We start from the raw sequence: 21318 nt of genomic DNA, 5'->3' as shown, positions 1-21318 counted from the left end.
ATAAAGAAATTATAATAATTAACCATCTTGCTAATAAATTTCTCTTATGACAATTCAAATCCTCCAATTATGACAAGGGATAAATATATATATTTTGATCAATCAAGTTTATAAAATTCTCTTAAAAAATTACTAATTTGTATTAGTGTATTTAAATATCACATTAAACCAAACACACCGTTATTCATGAAATTAAACAAATAATAAATCAATTAGAATTAATGGTTAATACCATATAGAAAATAAGACTCTAAAAAATAAACGTATACAAATAAAGAACACTGTGATCCTGAGAGTCTTACCATAAACAATTGATGGTTTAGATGATAATTAATTTTGATTGATTTAATCAAGTTATTTATTTAATGTGAATAAGAAAATATAACCCTATGATCAAATCAAATTAAGATAAACTGCCACTTTCTGCACCTCTCTTTTTTCTTCCTACACCCCATAAATTATAATATCTCCATTTTACCCTTTATTAAAAAATATTAAAAACCTTAAAATCTTAATTTCACATTCCCTTTCCTTTCTTGAGCCACGAAATGAAAATATTAAAAAACCCTCAAAACCTTAATTTTACGTTCCCTTTCTTTTCTTGTGTCATGAAATGCCGTACACCTTTTTGAGTGTTTTACCCTGCACCTCAGTTTTTCACTGCACCTTTGCAACTCTAATTTTCTAAAATATCCGCTAATTAATGAGGTGGTTATCATTAGTTAATTTTGTGTTGTTGAGAATTTATGTGCATTGAATGAAGCATTGACTACACTCCATTTCCCCTCTTAGGAAACCCATTTCATTTTAAAAACCCTATTTCCCCTATTAGGAAACATACATCCCATTTTATTTCCTCTGTTAAGAAACCATCCACCCTATTTGCACCCCATTTGAATCAACTCATCTATTCTCTTTAGTTAAGTGTGTGGTATCTCATCTGATGTTGTGATTTTCGGATGTTTATATCCAATTCATGTTTGATGTGCTTTGTTATATAAATGTTTAATTATATTAGTTATTTAATTATTTTATTTGTTTATAATTATTTTTAAATTTATATATTAATTTGTATGAATTTATAATTTAATTAAATAATTTTTAATTGTTAAAAAGTAATTTGTATGAATTTATTAGATTCAATAAAAAAAATTTAGAAAAAATAGAATTTTGAAAATGTGTGTATCGGATATGAAAATTTGAAAGAGAGTTTATCGGATGTTGATATTCGATAAACAAAGAATTGATATGAAAATTCGATTTTGTTTTATAAATTTTTAATTATATTATTTATTTAATTATTTTATTAGTTTATAATTATTTTTAAATTTATATATCAAATAAATTTATAATTTAATTAGATAAACAAATAATCGGATACGAAGATCCAATGCGATTATGTTGTGTTGTTTGTGGTTACTTCATATCATGCGTTTGTGTTTTTGCTTCATGTGCTATTTTTCTTTTATTAATGATTTGGTGCATGTGCTTTTTTTTTAATGTTGCTTTATTAATATTATTTATATTTGTTTTATAAAAAAATAAATAAAATCAGTTAACTTAATTTTTATAATTACTAAATTTTGTTAATATAAACAATACATTTTAAATGTTTATATTAAAAACTAAAGTCATCATGTATTAAAGGTCAAATATTATAGGATATCTTTTAGGTCTTGTATTAAGGACCAAGTAGTGTAGGGATTGTAACTATAGTATGGTGGACGGTTTCGTTGGACATGATGGTCACATGGTAAGCCCTTAGTGAAAAGTTTTCTTATAAAGGTAGTGATCATGTGTCATTTTCTAAGTGGAGAAACTTTAGCTAATGTGGAATTGGACATGGCATTCTAAGAATGGATAATTTTTAAGGTTTTGGTATACTTTGGAAACACCTTCCTCTATAAATGGAGGTGTATCTCCCTACAATCACTTGATGAATCATAAGGTTATGCTACCAAAATCATTGTGCATCTCAAATCAAGGCTAGAGCATCCCATGAAGTCCATTTAGCCTTCATTTTCTAGAGTTGGTCCAACCTCTCAAGAGATCCATCAAAAACCTCCATTCCACCACAAATATCACCAAAACCATGTGAACCACCCGCAAATCCATGAGGTTCACCACCATATCCATAGCTTCCGCGTCACTTCCACCTCCATAGCTTCATCTTCGTGCTTTGCCCAACCTAGCTCGAAAAGGACGTTATCAGATGGTTGATTGCAATGTCAAGCCTTAGACATGTTCTTGAGATTTCATTTCGTATTGTCTACAAATCAATAGAGAGCTAGTCCAAAATAAAACTCTAACACATAATATCATTCATTAGAAATATTGATTTAGTATTGTCACTAATACATATATGTTTTAGGATGTAGAATCGAGGTCAACGATCCAAAGTATGGTGAGTCGTCTAGGGTTTAAAAGTTGTCCTGAAGTTCAATGTCTAACACAATCGCTCGTCCAAACCATTCAGAGGGTGTCTACAGAAGGGACTCTAATGGCAATTCAAAAATGAATAGCACAGTAAATGTAGGTCACCTAGCTCCTTACCTAAAACTTGTATTTATAGGTTTTAGAATGGGCTTTTGATTAGACTGACCTAATCACGACTCAATCGTGGCTAATCACACTTTACCTCTAATTTGATCAACATTAAGGTTAATTGTGCTTACTCATGCTCAATCGATTTACTTCCAAACCAATCGGTTTTGCTGGTGGCTCATGAGATGGTTTGATTAAAGGTTGATTGTTCGATCAGACTGGATAATCATATGCTACAATAGATAAAGAATGTGATCCACTATCATAATTTAAAGAATGTCAATAAAAAGTCATGAAACTTTAAAAAATAATAAGCCAAGAGGCCTTAAAGCATGTAACAGTTCTTTCTGGATGTCTATGTAAGAAAACACTTCCATGCAAAAAAGAAAAAAGGGCTCTGAGACCTAATGAGCAATTTATGCATCCATGTAGAAAAGTGTCCAAAAAGTCTTATAATGTGAAGAAGTAATGTCTAAAACAAGTAGCATATAATTTCGATTTTTTAACAAAAATAGGCAAATCTAATAAGAAAATTACATGAATAGACAAATTTTTAAAAAATTACGAGAATAGGCAATTCCTACCATCCCCACACAATTTCAAATGAAGAAGTCATACACTCCCCACACGACTTTTGTTTCTATGTCGATCAACATGTGACTTGTCATTAGGCTTTCAACAACTTCCAAATAACATTTTATGAATTGTAACCAAGTTATCATAAGTCTAGGTGGAATACATATTGTAATTGAGTTGACCTCATGGAGCTCAAAAAGGGACATGGAGAGCTCGATGGAGCATGTGGAAAGCTCAATGGACCATATGGTTAACTTGATGGAGTTGTTTTATAGAAATTGAAAGTTATTTTTCCCTTGGATGACTATCTATTAAAATTAAAAGTCGTTAGCTCAATAGAGCATGTGGAAAGCTTGATATAAGTTGTTGGGTGGGGGTTGACGACTTTTGATTTCAATAAAAAATCGTCCAGGAGAAAACAACTCTCCATCGAGCTAATTACATGCTCCATCGAGCTCTCCACATGTTCCACTTAGCTCTTCACATGCTTCATTAAGCTTCGAACTCCATGAGGTTAGCATGGTTATATTGTGTTCCAATTGGACTTATATGATAGTTTGGTTACATGAGGTCAGCTCTGTTACAAGTTGTTCCTAAACAACTTTCATGAAATTGAATTAAAAGTTATTGGGAGTGTGCCTAACAACTTTTAAGTCGACCGAGTGCTGAGCGAGAAACAAAAGTCATATAAAGAGTGTATGACTTCTTCATTTGAAATTGTATGAAGGCTAGATGACTTTCCTAATCTCGTCATTTTTTTAAAATTTGTTTATTCACGTAGTTTGTCTATCAAATTTGCCTACTTTTGTAAGAAAAAATCTATAATTTCATATCCATGTGTAAACCTTGTAATCAAACAATAAATTTTTATTATATAGCTTAAAGATGTTTTCTGCACTTTTACTTGAAAGAGACGTTGTGCGTCCTCACTTGAACCTTAAAAGAATTTAAGAGACTTTGTGTACTTAATAAGAGACGCGTGTACTCATGGTCAAAAGTAGTTTTATATAAGGTAAAAGTGATAACAATAATAATACTTAGTGGAACACTTTGTTATTGATATTTGGCTAAATTAAGGTAAACTAGTACTAAATTTTGTTATTACTAATCCTTTAAATACACTATATATTACTTACTGGTTATATACCTTTCAAAAGACTGCTGAACATGTGTTATAGAACCACCAGATACTGACTCCTGAACATGTGTAACCACCAGATAATGAGAGGTTAATTGTGAACAATTTTCCAGGAAAATGTTTTAATAATTCTATTCGAACTCCCTTTCATAGAACTATCAAATTCTTCCAAAAGGATTATACAACAACTCACAAGCCCAACACACATTACAATCACTACAAAAACCAGATGCTACACAAAAGCAAAAGTAGTTTGAGTATTGTAAATAAAGAAATTTGTAATCCAGTCTTCACTTCAGTAATATAGAAAATTATACAGACAAAACCGATTAACCTAAAATGCAGACATAAGGACACTTGAACAAGCAGACAAGATAAATTATACATGCAACTTTCAAATATAAATTCTCTAGAAATTCTTGCTCAGATCGAATACTATAAAAAAATTTAATTGAATCAGAAAGCGTCCAAGAAATATATTGTAAAATGCAGATTCCATTATCATCCGCGCTTATAGATCGTGGAAATACCAATTCAATGGTTGTTGGAGCTCTTTGTGCTATAGATGAAATTCTGAAATATATTGTAAAATGCAGCTAACGTAATTATTCTCATACTTACATCAAACTATAGGTACAATTTCTCTTATAATAACCGAGAGGGAAAAGAGAATAAAGATCTACTTATTTGAAAGGAGGATAAATGATCCTGATTACACCTTCTTCAGTTGTCTCTAAATCTGAAACCATAATACCTACATGTCTTGCTTTGGTTTCCGGCTCAATTCTGAATAATGCCCACCCATTAGCAGCAAAATCTCCTCCCACAAACTCTCTGAAGAATCTGATAATGCCCCACAAAGCAAACTTGAGCTACAGGCAGCTACATACCAATAGTCTGAATCAATTTCATCTCTCAGCTGATCTAGTTGCCATCCAGCATAACCAACAAAGAATCTGAAGTCCTGAGGCTTGAGAATTCCCTTCTTCACAAGCCCTGCAGCATCATCCAAACTGTTTCGAGATCCAAAACATAGCCCAGGAATTACCTCTTCAAATCCTGGAAGCTTCATCTTCTCATCTGTTTTCAATAAAACCATGCTTGCCTCAAGGGGTCCACCGAAATGCAGAGAACAATCAGAGAAGGTAGTTAATAGATCATGATTTGTAGGTTTCATGTGTTTGATTTTTTTGTGCAGAGGACGGTTAATGATAATTCCAAAAGGCCCTCCTTGATGATGTCTAGTTCCGGATCTGAGAAGGAGAATAACAGTTCTTTCAAAGGTGCGAACACCATCAAGCTTTTCCGTAGCCACAAGCACACAGCCAGTCTCAGGCACAGGAATAGGATGAGCCCACAGTGTTCCAAGAGGATTGGAATCGGGCAAAGTTCCACTTTGATTATGAGTGTCAGTATCTGATATTTCTTTCTGTTAATGAAGTGAAGAAAACCGATTAACAAAATATAATGTGCAAGTAAATCACTGCATTGCTTACATATGCTAAACCATAAATGATTGTGTCTACATCAATAATTAAAAGTATTGCAAGTACCAACAAGTAAAAAAGAATACTAATAAAAGCGTATTAATCAAGCCTGTATGGCTTAAAACCTGGTCATCAATATAAATCTTTAGTTGGGTAAACAGGACAGGTGTAGGATAGTTGTCTGACTCAACCAAGTGTCCTAGATTGTTGACAAATTCATCAAGAGGAGACGGTTCTGAATGTATTAAGCATGCTTCTATGACTGTAACAAAGTACAGGTGTGGTTCTAATAGATGTTTGAAATAACATTTTTTTGAGATTCATGAAGTTGACAATCATCAAAACATAAAAAAAGAAAAAGATTCATGAAATTCATTCCCTCCACTTAAAAATGGCACGCGAGAGCTACATATAGATTTCATTTAGAATGAATGCATCACCAGCTCATCTCTATATAGCTTTGCTCTGAACTCACGCCAATCCCGATTAGCATGATGACATTTCTCAGAGTTGCTATCTGATTTGTTACCATCAGCAGAACTGTTTCCTCTAGTATCATCATTGCCTGTAATGACCAACATATTCACAAATGAACTCCAGTAAAATCATATCATTATCAAGAGAAAACAATACAATGAAAAAAATAAGTAATATGGAAAAAAAGGTATAAGGTAGTGTGGTTTTACTATGACATCAATACTTATTTGAGTGATCAATCCAAATTCCCATCCTTAGTCTACGATATATTTTCAACAAGTGGTTTCAAACTCTACCCAAGAAACAATAAGGACGGTACAAAAGAAGACCAAGTAGTTTTCACCAGACAGAATTGCTTAGCGTATGTCATAAATATCACTCCCATTCATGAAAAACTTGGTAAAATAAATATAAATAACAGACCAATTTGATAATAAGATCATATGTTCTGAACCCTTTCCGAACAAAAAGAAGAGAATGCACCTTTAGAGGAACAAAAAATATGTCAAGTGTCCAACAAAGATAGCAGCATAAGAATGTAATAAAGATTTTTACACAGTCAACCAATTAGAACTCATCATGGGATAACTTCCAAAGTAGTTATAATAAACGTAAGAAAATCTTACCATACATGATAGTCTATAATTGGATGACAGTGTAAACATCATTGACACTGCCAGAGTATTTAATTAAATCCAAGTACACAAAACTGGAATATAAGAAACTATCACATTTAGAATTTCATATTGTCCATACTTCAGAAATGTCTCACGAGGTAATCTTTTCACCCAAACATGTTCACCAACAAACAAATTTAAATCACTGATTTTTTTTAGTTCTAATAAATTATTTTCTCAAATTACAAATACGCATCAAGTTTGTAAGAAGGCATAATTTATGCAACACAGCTGCAAAACTATTATAAAAGCATCATTGTAGCACCCAAGTTGGAAATTTTAAAACTGACATCACAAATTAAACAAAGGGATAACCTATAGCCATTCCTCATTTTCGTCATTTCTTCATAGACCTTTCTCTCACACGGAAAGATGCGAGCTCTAGACTGAACTTGATAAAGAAGCAACAAAATCCTTGATTTTTGGACTGGACCTGTTCTTTCATTTGTTGAATCTCGTTAAATAGAAATCATATTTTCTTTAATTTGCAAAAGATTGGAAGATATTTAAGAAAGAAAAAAGATTAGAAAAATGGAAAAGTGTTAAAATAAATTAATAAATCCTAATCATAAGCTATTTCCAGAATTGATTTATGTTCCCCGGAAGGGACGTAGAATATCGACCTATGTTCAATGAATTTCCAGGGGAGGGATAGGAAGATGCACAAAGAAAAAAATCCCCAAACAAGTATAAAAATAATAAATAACTGGGAACTTGGGCCACCAAAGGTAAGGCAAGCTTCGCCCTTGTAGTTAGTAAGAGAAGGAGGATTACAATTTCCATGGAGAAATTACTTGGGATTGAGGGAGAAAATTAAATCAAGGAACAAAAGGAAGCAAAAATAATTTCTTAGAGTTATTATTGTTTATAAAAAGTAAACAAACAATTAACGTATAACAGCACATTAATTTTATAAAATATATAAAATTAAAGAATATTTATCAATAATTAAAAATGAAAAAAATTACCCAGGTTTCCTTCCTCTCCAAACCCTAACACCCAAAGATACCCTAAATCAATTGACATGCATGCGATGTTCCTATATGTAATTGTGATCTCAGACGAATAAAACGACAGAAAGAAATTTCCAAGTCGAAAACAAGCAGTTATTGCCTATAAAAAAGAATGTAAATATGAAATTAAAGCAATTCACGGACCAGAAGAAGAGGAGGAGTTGTCATTATTCTTCTTGCCCGTGGCGCTGACAACAAATGGGCGAAGCCCTCTACGGTACAACTTTGGCCTCAGAACAGTGATCTCGAACACTCGTCCATCAACAACTCCGAAAGGAACTCCTCTCCTTCCCAAATTGAAGGAAATTGGTCTCAGGCAAAACGAATTTGTGTGGAAAAGGTTCTTCGCATGAACAGCGCACAGATCCATTCAGACCTTTGACTACCTTTGACTGGGGCAATGGATTTTATCGTTTCTGGGTGGAGAACGTTCGATGACGAACAGGTAAGAAGCAAGAAGATTTTTAATGTAAAAGATAAATAAGGAAAAAGAAACAAAAAAAGAAGATAGCGAGTGGAGAAACAGAGAAGAACAGAGGACGATCACAGAGACGCTAATGAAAGACACAACGATTACGAAAAGGACGCTTTGGAAAGGGAGAGAGTAAGAGAATATGCTTATTTTAACCGAACCCCAATGGTGGAGACTGAAAAAGTGTACATCACAAGAGTATGTTAGCCACAACGTTCCATGTGATATAAAATGCGCTGGCTGCCTAACTAACACCTTACTCAGGATAAGATTAATGGGATTGCCTTGCTCGGCATTAGTTACTTATCCATTATATTATTATGGTTATTCCTTCTTAATCTAACTATTAACTCCAACATATTTGGCACTAAAATTATTATTACCAACATAGTGACATTGACACATACATGTCTTACCTATTTAGAAAATCTTAAATAAAAATCTATTTCAGAATCTATAAATACATAAATAAAACAAAGAATATATAATTATATTTAGGGTTAAATATGTTTTTAGTCCCTGGTCATTTCTGGTTTTCGTCCCTCTTTCAAAGTAAGATACAATTTGGTCCTCATTCTTTTCGAAACATTCGTTTTAGTCCTCGAAATTTTGGTTTTAATCCTCATTTGTTGCTAAATGAGGACCAAATTTTTAAACAGTCTTTAGTTTTCGAGGACTAAAACGAACGTTTCGAAAAGAATGAGGATCAAATTGTACCTTACTTTGAAACAGGGACAAAAACCAGAAACGGTCAATAGTTTAGGAACTAAAAACATATTTAACTCTTATATTTATTAGATATTCAAGACTTAACGGTAATAATTTATTAATATAATTTAAAACTGAAAAATAACTTAAAAAATACGAAGATAAACAAATTAGAAATAATAAAAATATCATAATATAAAATTGAAAAAGCAATTATGTTATTAAAAATATTGATGTAGCAGTATTATTTGATTTGGAAAAGGATAATATAAAGGATAGAAGCAATATGAAATATCTACCTCGGAAACCAAGCATTTATGTACATTCCTCTTGGAGGTCTGAGGTAGTTGGTGGAAGGATGTCAACAGTTGTAAGGACAAGCATAGCATCAGTTTGTGTTTGTGGTGGAATAAACATAAACATAGCAAAGCCTCTCAGCCGTCAGTGCCGTTTCTTTCCAACTTCCGTTTCTCCTCTCCTCTGTACGTTATTCGCTCCCTCAAACCTTTGTTCTTCTCCCCTTTTTCACATGATTTCTGTTCAAAATACTCAAATTGGTAGAGTTGTATGTGCTGTTGTAATAAAACCATGCTTGGTTAGGTAAGAAAACCATGGGTGTGTCATTTCCATCATTTTAAGGTTGATATGCTAATTGATTTGTACTTAGAAAAAGTGCGATTCTTCAGCATGTTTTCAGAAAAAGTGCGATTTGTATCTTCCAAGACCAGTTCAAGATGGTGCAGACTCAAAAATATCATGTAGCTTACTGAATGTGCAAGATGGGATAGATGATGAAACATGTGAACTAGTGAGTGGAGTGGAGCTTTCAATTGGGGAGGGTGATGATAATATACGGGCTTATCTGTTCAAGGCAGTGAAAAATAACAATGGAACGGGCCTATTGCTTCTTTCTGATGTTTTCGGTTTTGAGGATTCTTTCACTAGAGATTTTGCATATCGGGTAGCTTGCAATGGTTACAAGTATGTTCCGCAACTCCTATACTTATCAACAACGTATTAAGATTCCCTAGTGGCTGTTTTCACTTTATGATTGTAAACAAATTTGCAGCATTCTAGTTCCAGACTTATTTCGTGGAAATCCTTGGACAAAGGAGCAGGCAGATGTGTTTGAAGAGTGGATTGGTAGACAAAACCCAGAGAGGATAGCAGAAGATATTAGCAGATGGACAAAATGGCTGTTTGATGAATTTATGGCTGCAGGGATTTCCAAGAAACTGGGCGTTGTTGGGTTCTGCTTTGGAGGTGGCCAAGTGTTGAAGGTGCTGGCCCAAGATCACGGTTCTTGTTTTGGTGCTGGAATCTCCTTTTATGGAACAAGGATGGATGCCATTGCTGCTTCTGATATAAAAGCTCCTGTGTTATTTATTTTAGGAGATAATGACCCTCTTTGCGTGGTAAGTGAAATCCAGAATATTCAGAAGAAAATTGGAGAGGGCTCCAAAGTAGTGGTGTTTCCCGGTAGAGGTCACGGATTTGCTCACCGACCTGGATCTCCTGAAGAGGATGTGGATGCTGAGCATGCTTATGTGATTATGAGAGACTGGCTATATGATCATTTGGTTGTATAAAATTATATATATTCAACACTTGCGTCTTAACATGTTATAGTGACTACCCCTCAACTTTTCTGCCATTAACATTTTCAATACATTCTCTTCACTCCAGGAAATTCCCATGGACTATCATAAATCAAAAACAATCACTTCATGCATAATTCTAATTCTTAAACCGGTGCTTTTAGGCCAGTAGAAATAGGTTTTCGGTTTCACAATGATGGCTCACCATGCTCCCCAAAGGAATACCCACGCATCCACTTCCTCCAATGCTTTAATTCCAAATATGTTTATGGATTCTCTAACCAAGCATAGATGTTGTGTTTGGACAAGACAATTTAAGAGACTAATTCATTTGTTTAGATAATTTAAAATTTTATTGAAAGAAAATGACTTGTCTGAAGTGTGAAATTAAAAAAAAAATAGAAATTAAAGAATTTTAACGAAGTATTTCAAATAACTAACATAAAAGAATTTGAAATTCACTCAAGAAAAAAATTAAATTGAAATTTCACAAGTTGTGGAATTCTTAATCGATTACGATGAAAAAATACACATTAAAAAAGTTAATTCATATCGACTCAGCTCAGACCGAGTCATCTCAACATTAAGTTTGGGTTGACTTGGCTAGACTATGAGCTCGAGGCAAGTTGACTTGACTTTTGGTCAAAACCTACTTGTCTCTATATATTGTTAGGAATGACTTGTCTTAAACTTTTGTTTGATTGACTCAGCCTGAGTCGATTTAGCTCGACTGTTCGGTCCGAATCGACTGAGTTGGACCTTTGTCCCAAGTGACTTGGCTTTACTTTATGTCGGGACTTACTCAGTCGACCTAATTCCAAATCGTCTCAAACTTCAACTAGGATTAACTCATCTTGACTTTGGTGCAAGGCCGACTTGTCTTAACCTCCAACTTGGGCCAATTTGGTCTCAACCTTTGGTCAAACTGACACATCTTAACCTTTCTTCTGAGTCAGCTTGGTTTGACCCTTCAGGTCCAGCAAATTGGGCTCGACCTTCGACCTACATCGACATGGCTTGACCTTCAAGTTTGAGTGACTTGGCAACCTAGACCTACTGAATTTGACCTTTAGGATGGACTTATTCGACTCAACTCGACCTTTGGCCCATGTAGACAAGTTTTGAACTTCAACTAGGGTCAACTTGTCTCAAACTTTGACTAATATCAACTTGTCTTAACTTTTGGTTAAGGTTGACTTTTCATGAGCTTTGGCCAGGTCAACTTAGCTCGACCATATACACAGGTTGACTCAGATTGCCCTTTTGACTTTAGGTGATTGTGCTTGACCTTCAGCACAAACTAACATGGCTCAACCTTTGCGTCAGGTGATTCAGGTTAACTTTTGGCTCGAGTCCATTAAGCTTGGTCATTTTCCTAAGCCTAGTCCATTCAACCTCTGGCTTTGGCCTACTCAACTCGACCTTTGGTCTGTGTCAACTCATTCTAAACATCGATCAGGATATACTCATCTCGACCTTCAACCTATCCCGACTTATCTCGAGCTTCGACTAAGGCCAACTCGTCTCGACCTTCGAAAGATCGACTTGTCTCAAACTTCGATTAGGGTTGACTTGTCTCACAACTTTCAGCAAGGCCAACTAGACTAGACTTTTTGCCCAAGTCGACTTTGCTCGGCCCAAGGCTCAACTTTTCACTCGGCCTACTTGGCATGACCTTCGGGCTATGCTAACTCTTCTCGACCTTCACCCTAGTCTAACTCATCTTGATGGTCGACTCATCTTGATCGTCGACGAAGGCCAACATGTCTCGATCTTCAGTCAAGGTCGATTCTTCTCGACCTTCGAGTAGTGCCAACTAGTCTCAACCTCTAGCAAGGGTCGACTTGTCTCAACTTTTGGCTAGGGATGACTAGTCTCAACCTTTGGCTAGGGACAACTACTCTCTACCTTTGGCAAATGACAACTCGGCTAGACCTTTTATCCAAGTTGATTTGACTCAAACTTCTGCCTTAGTAAACTTGCCTTGAACCTTTAACTTATATCAACTTAGCTCAACCTTTGACATTGAAGGTTGAGCCGATTTAGCCTAAGAAGAAGGATGAGCGGTCTCGACCATGGCCAAGGGTCTACACAAGTTGGCTTGGATTGAAGGTCGAGACAAATCGACCTAGAACGAATGTCAAAACAAGTCGACTTATACCAAAAGTCAAGTCAAATCAATCTGATCCAAAGATCTAGCCAAATATATTTAATATAGATTTTTTCTTTACATGAGAAATTAATCTGTTTTATCCAAACAAGACAACTGAAATTCAAGATATTCTAATTACTCTATCCAAATAAACTATTTAAGAAAAGAAGAAAATTGAAATACCATGTATTTCAATTTCTTAGAATTGGTAAAATTCCTTATCCAAACACAAGGTTATTGATTGAGAATGGGTAGTTATTGGTTTTTAGCTTAAATACTGACTAGTTCCAATTTGTGTTGAGTTTGTTCATTGTAGTCCTAATTATATATATATATATATATATATATATATATATATATATATATATATATATATATATATATATATATATTCAATCAATTCCCAATTTTTATCAATTTTTTTCAATTTAGTCCTTTTATGGTAACAACGCTTAAATAGTTAACATGATGGCCAATTCGTTTGATGTGTCTGTTTTACATGACGTGGCCCGTTTTATGTAGCATGTGATTTGAATTTTTTGTTTTAAATCAAAATAAAGGAAAATTGGTTTTAGGGTTTACTATTTGTCATTGAAAGGAAGTGGGTATTTTCTCAACCTGAAAAAAGGAGATTGCATTTCCTTATCCACTTGAAGACATGTGCATTCATTGGTGAGGCATGTCTCATATCTAATCATCTTCCTCTTTTTGTAATAGTTAGGACAATGAATTTGTAACTCCTCCTATGGTGGTAGGTCTAGGGTTTTAGGTTTACACCCATTTACAATTACGGAGAGCTTGTAGTTGTGAGAACGACAAAAACGGTAAAGAATGTTGATAAACAATTTTGGTGTTGTGCTAACTACAAAGTTAGATTCATGAATCCAATTTTTCGGGTAATTTTTTTAGTAAAACTATATGTTGGTAATTCATATTTGTAAATACAAAGTTAGACTCATGGATCCAATTTTTTGACCTTTAAATCGTATGTACGAAATCTTTTACAAATATAATTAACTCATTTTCATAAAGACTTAATGAAAATATTTGCTACTAATCACTTGAATTAACGAACTTAGTCTTGGTGTCTCCCGATACAATCTTCTCCCGAATGAAATGTCAATCAATCTCAATGTGTTTGGTTTTCTAATGAAAGACATTATTAGAACTAATATGAAGAGTAACCTAATTGTTACATATGAGTGTCATTTAAGTGACATATCCAAATTGTAATTCTCTAAACAATTATTTAAGTCAAACAAGTTTACAAGTAGTTGAGTAATAGCTCTATATTTTGTTTCTACTCCAGATATTGTTATAACACTTTGTTTTCTACTCTTCCAAGAGATCAAATTATCACTAATGGAGACACAATATCCAGAAGTAGATCTTTTATCAAAAAGAGATGATTTCCATTCAACATTTAGTATATCTTTTATCAAAAAGAGATAATTTCCATTCAACATTTAAATAGCGCTTGTATATTGACTCACCATATTGTCTATAAATGAAATGTCAGTTTGAGTGACTGTAAAATAATTTAATTTTCCAACCAATCTTCTATATTGCTTGAAATAGGCTTAAGATTTGGTAGGAGTTTGATATCAGGATCCATGAGTGTGTCAACAAACTAAACTCATCAAGTCAGTTTCCTTCACGAGAACAAATGTTTGTAAAAACTAGGGAATAAAATATACGAGATGTTTGTTCATTTATGAAACATGTAGTGCATAATTTGGAGGAGCAATAATGCTATAAGGAACCATCAACGATCACAAGAAAATTCTGATTTCTTCGCGTTGTGGCATCTACTCGGAGCCCTGCACATTCCGGAAACAAAAACAATAAGTACGTCAATTATGTTCCAATCTAGTTCTTTAAATACATGCATATGCCTGAGCAATAAATATTATCACACGGGTGCCCTGTTAGAACTGAAAAAATACGCAGTATAATCGAACCCCCAGGAGCATTGTTATTGGATTGAACAGGCAAACATTGCTATTTAAAATAGCCTTCAAACAACAGGAAATAAAATAAGTTCTCACAACTATACTGTGGCTCTAGAATCACGATATATTTGACTAAACCAGAAACATAAACACAAACTTATGACTAAGTAGAGCTATTAGCACGTCTTTAAATTAAACAGAAAAACTCCACAGTTATAGGCGCTCCACAACTTAAACAGCCTGGGTACGCTAACCTTATGGCTGGGGTCACTCCGATTACATGTGACAACACATTGAACTATTTTATCTCATTGGTCATAAGTCAACACAATTTATGTTCCAATTAATTTCCATCACGAAAGGTATTTCCTTTCCTCTTCCGTTTTAAACGGAAAAGACACCCTGTCAAATCTGCAAGTACAGCCTTTCAATAAAGAGAAAGTCCTACATACTCTGAAAATACTATACTAATCAAATTATCCAATAAAACAAATGGCACTGTACATGATTACATGCATTGTATTAAATTTATAATATTTAAAAATTTAGATATACTTGATTTTTTGAGTAAGAGAAAAGACTTAAAGGCTACAACTACATGCAGCACAGTATGTATATATGTATCTATCTATTTATATATATATATATATATATATATATATATATATATATATATATATAGAAACATCTATCAGTTGTACTTACAGTTGTACCTAGTTTTGCACCTACCTTTCTAGTGCAATCCCTTAATCTTCCATGGATTCTTTATGGTTGTTCATTATAAATAGAAGATTATGAGAGGGGTCTTTTAAGCCCTTTAAACATATATTTTTTCTTTGTTTCAATCTCAATTGTAAGATTCATAAACATTTAAAAAATATAACATATAGGACATAGAAACATGTAAAGATGTAATTAACAACTACCACATTCAAAAAAAGTGGTTGTAAAGTGAGCAAATTAGATTAATGTTATAATGGTTGGATTGGGTTGTATGACCCAAATCCACTGTTAAGTCTAGACTCAAAGAAAATAAGAATAAATATAGAAAATATAATCCTTAAATAATTTCATATTCTTCCATTTTCACCGATGTTCATCTTCTCCCTTCTCGCTAATATTGTTCATCTTCTCCTATTCTCTTTAGGATTCAAGGCACGATTCATAATGGGAATCGTGATTTTGGGACTGAATCGCACAAATCAATCATGATACAAAAGCAAAAACAATTATTTGATACCTTCAAGGAGGAGATTGGAAATGTTGTTCAAGTCATTGGAGATAATGGGAAGCAATTGTGTCTTAGCTATTGAGTTGTTAGAGCAGAAAAGACCTAATCTATACTGAACTCCTTGAGTTGCCAATTGCATAGACATAATGCTTGAAGACTTTGGAGAACTTCCTTTAATAAGGAAGACAATCCAAAGGGGAGTTAGTCTTTTTGGTTCTACATATAGTCATTCTAGTACCTTGAGTTTGTTCAAGATTTTAAGCTTGACATGTAGCTCATCAGAATATGAACACAATTGGAGTGTTTTTATTCATGCCTATTTCATTGTTATATTCTTACAAAGTAGGAAGAAACTAATTATTACTTTATTTATTCATTATGTAGATTCATTCAAGGAAGAGAAATAGGCTTGACCACAAAAAACTGCATGATTTGGCTTACATCAAGTATAGCCAACAACTTGGCAAAAGATACAACATTAGAGATGAAATTGATCCTAGTGTACTTAATGACATTGATGAGTGATTAGTGGCACAAGTGGATGATAATGATAATGAAGATGGGAAAATGAGTTGGTATTTGATGATGATCCCACTCTTAATTGGGCAACTGTTTATGAAGCTTCAAGTGTTGGTGAACCAATAATTTATGCAAGGAGAAAAGCAAACAATAAAAGAAAGCAACCATCAAGTGGTGGGGTATTGTTATTGGATCTTCATAGGCTTCCAAAAAAGGAGTAGGTGCAACTTTGGCCTCAACACAAAGGAAGGGCAAAGAGATGATTCAAGTTTATGAATTGGGATTTGATAGTTCCAACTCTGATTTGAAAATATTGAAGAATTATTTAACTTCAAACAAGCTTTCTTTGAAGGCGAAGTGGAGGAGGGATATTCCCAATTGAATAAGATTTAAGATAATTATGTTGGGATTGAGAAAGAGCCAAATGATTAGAAATTTAGGGTATTAATTACATGTTTTGTTCTTATTATAATTCTTGAAACTTGAAATTCTAAAGTCTAGTAGATTTGTTAGTATCATTAACTCTATGGATGTCTTTCATTATTTTTTGCACTTCAATTATATTTATGCCTTCTACTTATTATATATATTTGTTCGCGATGCTTCCGCCATAAGCTGTTATGGCATCCTATGTATTTTCATGAAGAATCTTTTAGTTACCGATATTTTCCTATTGATAACATTGTGAAATTGGAAAGCCCAATGCCCTATAAACACCGAAATCCTGTACTTCCAATGAGGGAGTGGGCCTAAGGTCCCATACCTTTCTATTGGATTGTAGCATTATATATACACAAAAAAATAAAAACCAAATCCTACCTGAGCAACAGTTTCGGAGACCTTAGGTAGGGGTAATTTTGTTGGAGGTCCATCAAATAGACGAGAACATTCTGCATATGCAGATCCAATTCCAACTCCAGCACCAAAAGCAATAGATGCCCATCTAGTTACAGGACTCCCTAGTACAATAATCAGAAGCAAAAAACTTCAACATTAACAATTTGGGAAAGTCTCAACCACAGATTCAAGTATCTGAGAAAGTCTCAAATACAAAGATACAAGTGTGAACCATAAAGGTATATAATACTTACAAAATGATTGTATTGTATGATAAAAGACATTACAAAAACCCCAAATTAAACCAGCAACGTAGAAATAACTTAACCTTGGTTTAATAATGTAAGAAAATAAAATAAAATCAGCAGCTCAAATTGATTATAAATACCAAATTTTCTAAAGATCGGACTACTAATGACAACACTAATCACGACACTCACCCAACAAATTGGCTTATGTGTCATTAATTGTATGCGGAACCAAGTTTGCAAAGTATAGGCCGTCATTCTTTTCTCAAACTGACATTGGTCTTCAATACAACCATAACAGGCTCAGAGGCAGTAGATGCAACAGCATGCAAGTTCAATTTAGCAAAACAAATAGTACTTTGAAAATTTACGTTCAAAATGCACACAAAAAAAAAAAATAACACTAAGAAAAATATGCATGGGATTGGGGATAGTTAATCGGTTTTAATCCAAATCAGCAGAGCATAGGCATGGTAAAGCACTAAGGTTATCAAATAATATTATCGTCTTGCTAAACTAAAAAAAAAATGAGGCTTAAATATGTTTTACATTCCTGGAAATATGCCAACTTGCCTTTAGCCCGTAAAAAAAATTGGTTTTTGATCCTTGTAATGTTCATCATCCTAACTTGTTGTAATACTTGGCATTGCAGCAGAGACTAAAAACACAAACCACCAAATTTTGCAGGGACGAAATGGCATCGGAAAGAAAACCACTGTATTTACAGGGGCTAAGAACAAAAGTTGTTATATTTTGCAAGAACATAAAAACAAAATTGTTATATTTGAAAGGACATAAAACATGTTGCTTCGGCAAGTTCGTGAGAAACCAAAACAAGTGACAACAGACATTACATGGATCAAAAAACCAAAATTTTTAAGCACTTTAAAATCACAGTATTTGCAAAGACCTTGAGCATATTTAAGCCAAAAAATATGATATTTTTGTAGACACTCCATTAATTATGCTAGTTGATAATGTTAGATAGACCAAGTGCACGAAACATTGATGTTGAGTCGTTTGCACCATAATATATGCAACTGATCAAGTAAGTATCATTTAATAAAGAAAATATAGGTTTAGGGTCAAGAAAGAAGGAAACAAGAGAATGACATTTACCAGTAATATTAGTGAATACTCCATTGAGAGGATATAATGTTTACAATTCCCCAACACAATATGCCTATTTATAGTAATAATTAGATCAAGTATTACAATCATTAGTACAATCTCAGGTCCACTAGGAAAGAGAGCAAGTAATCATATAAAATAAGGAAACATAATAAAGAAATATAAAGAACATTTGGTTTGAACAAGCATATTCTTTTTCAACGTGTTTCCTATTTTCAGAAGTTACTGAGGGAAATAGGGGAAACCAACTTTTTATTGTTTCCTATTTTCATTTTCACCTTTTCCTAAACATAAAACATATTCTCAAAACCAAACACCCAAAATATCAGTAAAGAACTCAAAAAATGCTTGCTGCACAATATTCTAGGATAATCCAATGAAAAGCTAAATATTTTCTAATACTCTCCTACAAGCAAAGGCCGATAAATAAGTGAAAAACAAACAATCCATCTTAACCAAAAGCATTCACCCAAAAAAGATGAACTTGTTCCAACGGCAGTCAGTAAAAGAGAAAGAGAAAAGAAAAAAAATCCAATGATCAAGAACAAAAGAAAATCCTAGAATGACTCAGCCTTTCAAACTTTCAACACCCTTCACCCCTGATTGTTCAGCTGAAACCATAACTGTAGAGATTACTGGAATGTTCTCTGTCCAACCCGTACCAATTGATTTTCACACAAAAGGTAGACAAGGCTAAGAACCAGAACAAAACACGCTAAACCATCAATCCACCTTGACAGGGGTAATTGCCCTTGGGCAATATCTAGGCATTTTAAATCTTTATTTTTGTTCTAAGCAAATTCTTGTAAGTTTAGGCGTGGAATCTGAGCATATTTCTGCTTCGTAAAGTTGTTTGTCCCTTAACATATCTAAAAGTGCTTATATCCTCTAAGCATATTTTCATTTTCTAGTAGCTTGTCCCTGACCACTTGAGTAGAGGAAAATTGAAGAAAAACATCTCTCGTCTATATTTTGGCACTCAATGCACTTGTTGTGGAAACAATTTAAAAAAAATGTAATAGATTTGGGATGATAAATTGATTGCTTAAGAGAATTAAAGTGTTTTAAGAAAAAAAAACAATTTTGAACAAAAAGGTCAGAACATAATGTGGCACATATCTCAAACTTGTGCTGTGAATGAAATCTCGCGAGAAAGCAAACAGACACAAAAAGTTGTGACATCAGCATTCTTCCCAAGTGGCCTGTAATTACGGGGTTTTCTTATTCGGATAACGGGTAGAAGGCTTGAGAGGAATTTGGAGATTAAATTTTGGTGTAGGGTTAATTTCATAGGGAAGATCAAGTATATGATAAGAGTGATAACGAATATGATGGTAGATAAATGTGGTGCTTTCATCTCAGAAACGAGAAAAGGACATAGGATTTTCTTCAGAGATTGAAATCATAACACTCAGCATACTCGAAAAAAAAATGAATGAAAGAAATATGGTACTGACTGAAAAATAAGAGACCGGCAAAAGCACCGGCAGATGAGGAGTAGACGAAGCGGCGGACGGTGAGATCAAGGCAGGCGTCCCATTTGGCATCGAGGTCATGCTGCGGGGGAATGATTTGCGTGTCAGCCATTGTAGTTGTAGGGCTAGAACCACCTCTGGTTTTTTTCTTTTTCGTTTTTTATCAAACAGCTTGTGTCTGGTACGCTGAAACCTCTTTTTCTCCGTTCTGGGTGATTTTCTATTTGTTCCCGAAAACATGTGCCCTTTCGGGTTCGGGTGGGTTGCATTTCTATTTTCCTTCCTAGGAAATTACTTTCCGAACCCATGTAATTCCCTCCTATACCCCATTGTCGTTTTAGAAATGAATATTTTATATATATACCATACATACCAGATCCTAAAAATATATTAGATGATAACTTTTTTATATAATTTTTTAATTGGATAATTTTTATCTTTTTAATAAATAAAAATAATTTATTTATTTAGTTAATAAAATAAATAATTAAATAATTTTATATTTCAAAATAAGTAAATAACCTCTCTTTCCAAAACTACTCATTACAGCATTTTCTTAATACTATTTTTACAAAATTATTATATAATTACATTATTTTTTTTATTAATATATATATATATATATATATATATATATATCATATATATGGGATAAGAAATGGTGTTATACTATATTTAATACTATTTTTAATTATATTATATTTACCATTTCGTTACTTAATATATTTTAATATTATTTTATTATTTTTAAATTTTTCAAATAGTTCTTACTTTATGAATATTTCATATTTTCAACAAATTAACAAGTAATATTATCACAAGTAGATTACTAGTGAGTTAAATGAAGTAACATTTTATAAATATATTTTATTGGATATTTTTGTTTTTTATCTAAATTATTTTCTCCAAATCTTAATTTGTAGTAGTTCGAAAGGTGTTAGACGGTATGTCTCATAGACGATCTTATCCTAACAGGGTCTAGGGTGTACGATCTAGGATTCAGGGTATAGGATTCAAGATTTAGCGTTTAGGATTCCGTGTTTAGGGTCCATGATTCAAAATTCAGGATTCACGATTCCAGGG

At 33.3% G+C, this 21318-nt stretch overlaps 3 protein-coding genes across 3 annotated transcripts; 1 reads left to right on the top strand and 2 right to left on the bottom strand.

The window, feature by feature from the left end:
• Nucleotides 1–4818: 4818 nt before the first annotated feature.
• Nucleotides 4819–8522, bottom strand: LOC124825402 (electron transporter, putative (DUF179)). Its single transcript, XM_047298008.2, has 3 exons — nucleotides 8057–8522; nucleotides 6186–6310; nucleotides 4819–5687 (listed from the first exon to the last, which is right to left on the bottom strand). The coding sequence occupies exons 1-3, from the start codon at nucleotides 8280–8282 to the stop codon at nucleotides 5013–5015; spliced, it is 1026 nt and encodes a 341-aa protein (XP_047153964.1). The 5' UTR covers nucleotides 8283–8522; the 3' UTR covers nucleotides 4819–5012.
• Nucleotides 8523–9385: 863 nt separating this feature from the next.
• LOC124825403 (alpha/beta-Hydrolases superfamily protein) lies at nucleotides 9386–10746 on the top strand. The gene is made up of 3 exons (XM_047298009.2): nucleotides 9386–9574; nucleotides 9779–10073; nucleotides 10162–10746. Exons 1-3 carry the CDS (start codon nucleotides 9451–9453, stop codon nucleotides 10679–10681), a joined length of 939 nt encoding a protein of 312 aa, XP_047153965.1. The 5' UTR covers nucleotides 9386–9450; the 3' UTR covers nucleotides 10682–10746.
• Nucleotides 10747–14381: 3635 nt separating this feature from the next.
• LOC124825404 (MICOS complex subunit MIC10-like) lies at nucleotides 14382–20458 on the bottom strand. The gene is made up of 3 exons (XM_047298010.2): nucleotides 20218–20458; nucleotides 17364–17503; nucleotides 14382–14662 (listed from the first exon to the last, which is right to left on the bottom strand). The coding sequence occupies exons 1-3, from the start codon at nucleotides 20345–20347 to the stop codon at nucleotides 14651–14653; spliced, it is 282 nt and encodes a 93-aa protein (XP_047153966.1). The 5' UTR covers nucleotides 20348–20458; the 3' UTR covers nucleotides 14382–14650.
• Nucleotides 20459–21318: the final 860 nt, after the last annotated feature.

This window comes from Vigna umbellata, chromosome 3 (genome assembly GCF_029865625.1).
Source record: "Vigna umbellata cultivar VRB3 chromosome 3, Vumbellata_1.0, whole genome shotgun sequence".
In the NCBI taxonomy this organism is placed as follows: Eukaryota; Viridiplantae; Streptophyta; class Magnoliopsida; order Fabales; family Fabaceae; genus Vigna; species Vigna umbellata.
This window is presented reverse-complemented; position numbering and strand designations above follow the sequence as displayed.

Excerpts from the sequence above, each read along its gene's own strand:
- LOC124825403 (XM_047298009.2), top strand. The coding sequence starts at position 9,451 with ATGTCAACAGTTGTAAGGACAAGCATAGCATCAGTTTGTGTTTGTGGT. Across the intron at positions 9,575-9,778 it reads TTCCGTTTCTCCTCTCCTCT|CATGTTTTCAGAAAAAGTGC; the intron begins GTACGTTATTCG and ends GCGATTCTTCAG. Across the intron at positions 10,074-10,161 it reads GTAGCTTGCAATGGTTACAA|CATTCTAGTTCCAGACTTAT; the intron begins GTATGTTCCGCA and ends ACAAATTTGCAG.
- LOC124825402 (XM_047298008.2), bottom strand. The coding sequence starts at position 8,282 with ATGGATCTGTGCGCTGTTCATGCGAAGAACCTTTTCCACACAAATTCG. Across the intron at positions 6,311-8,056 it reads CAACTCCTCCTCTTCTTCTG|GCAATGATGATACTAGAGGA; the intron begins GTCCGTGAATTG and ends TGGTCATTACAG. Across the intron at positions 5,688-6,185 it reads AGCTATATAGAGATGAGCTG|AAAGAAATATCAGATACTGA; the intron begins GTGATGCATTCA and ends CTTCATTAACAG.
- LOC124825404 (XM_047298010.2), bottom strand. The coding sequence starts at position 20,347 with ATGGCTGACACGCAAATCATTCCCCCGCAGCATGACCTCGATGCCAAA. Across the intron at positions 17,504-20,217 it reads TGCCGGTCTCTTATTTTTCA|GGAGTCCTGTAACTAGATGG; the intron begins GTCAGTACCATA and ends TTATTGTACTAG.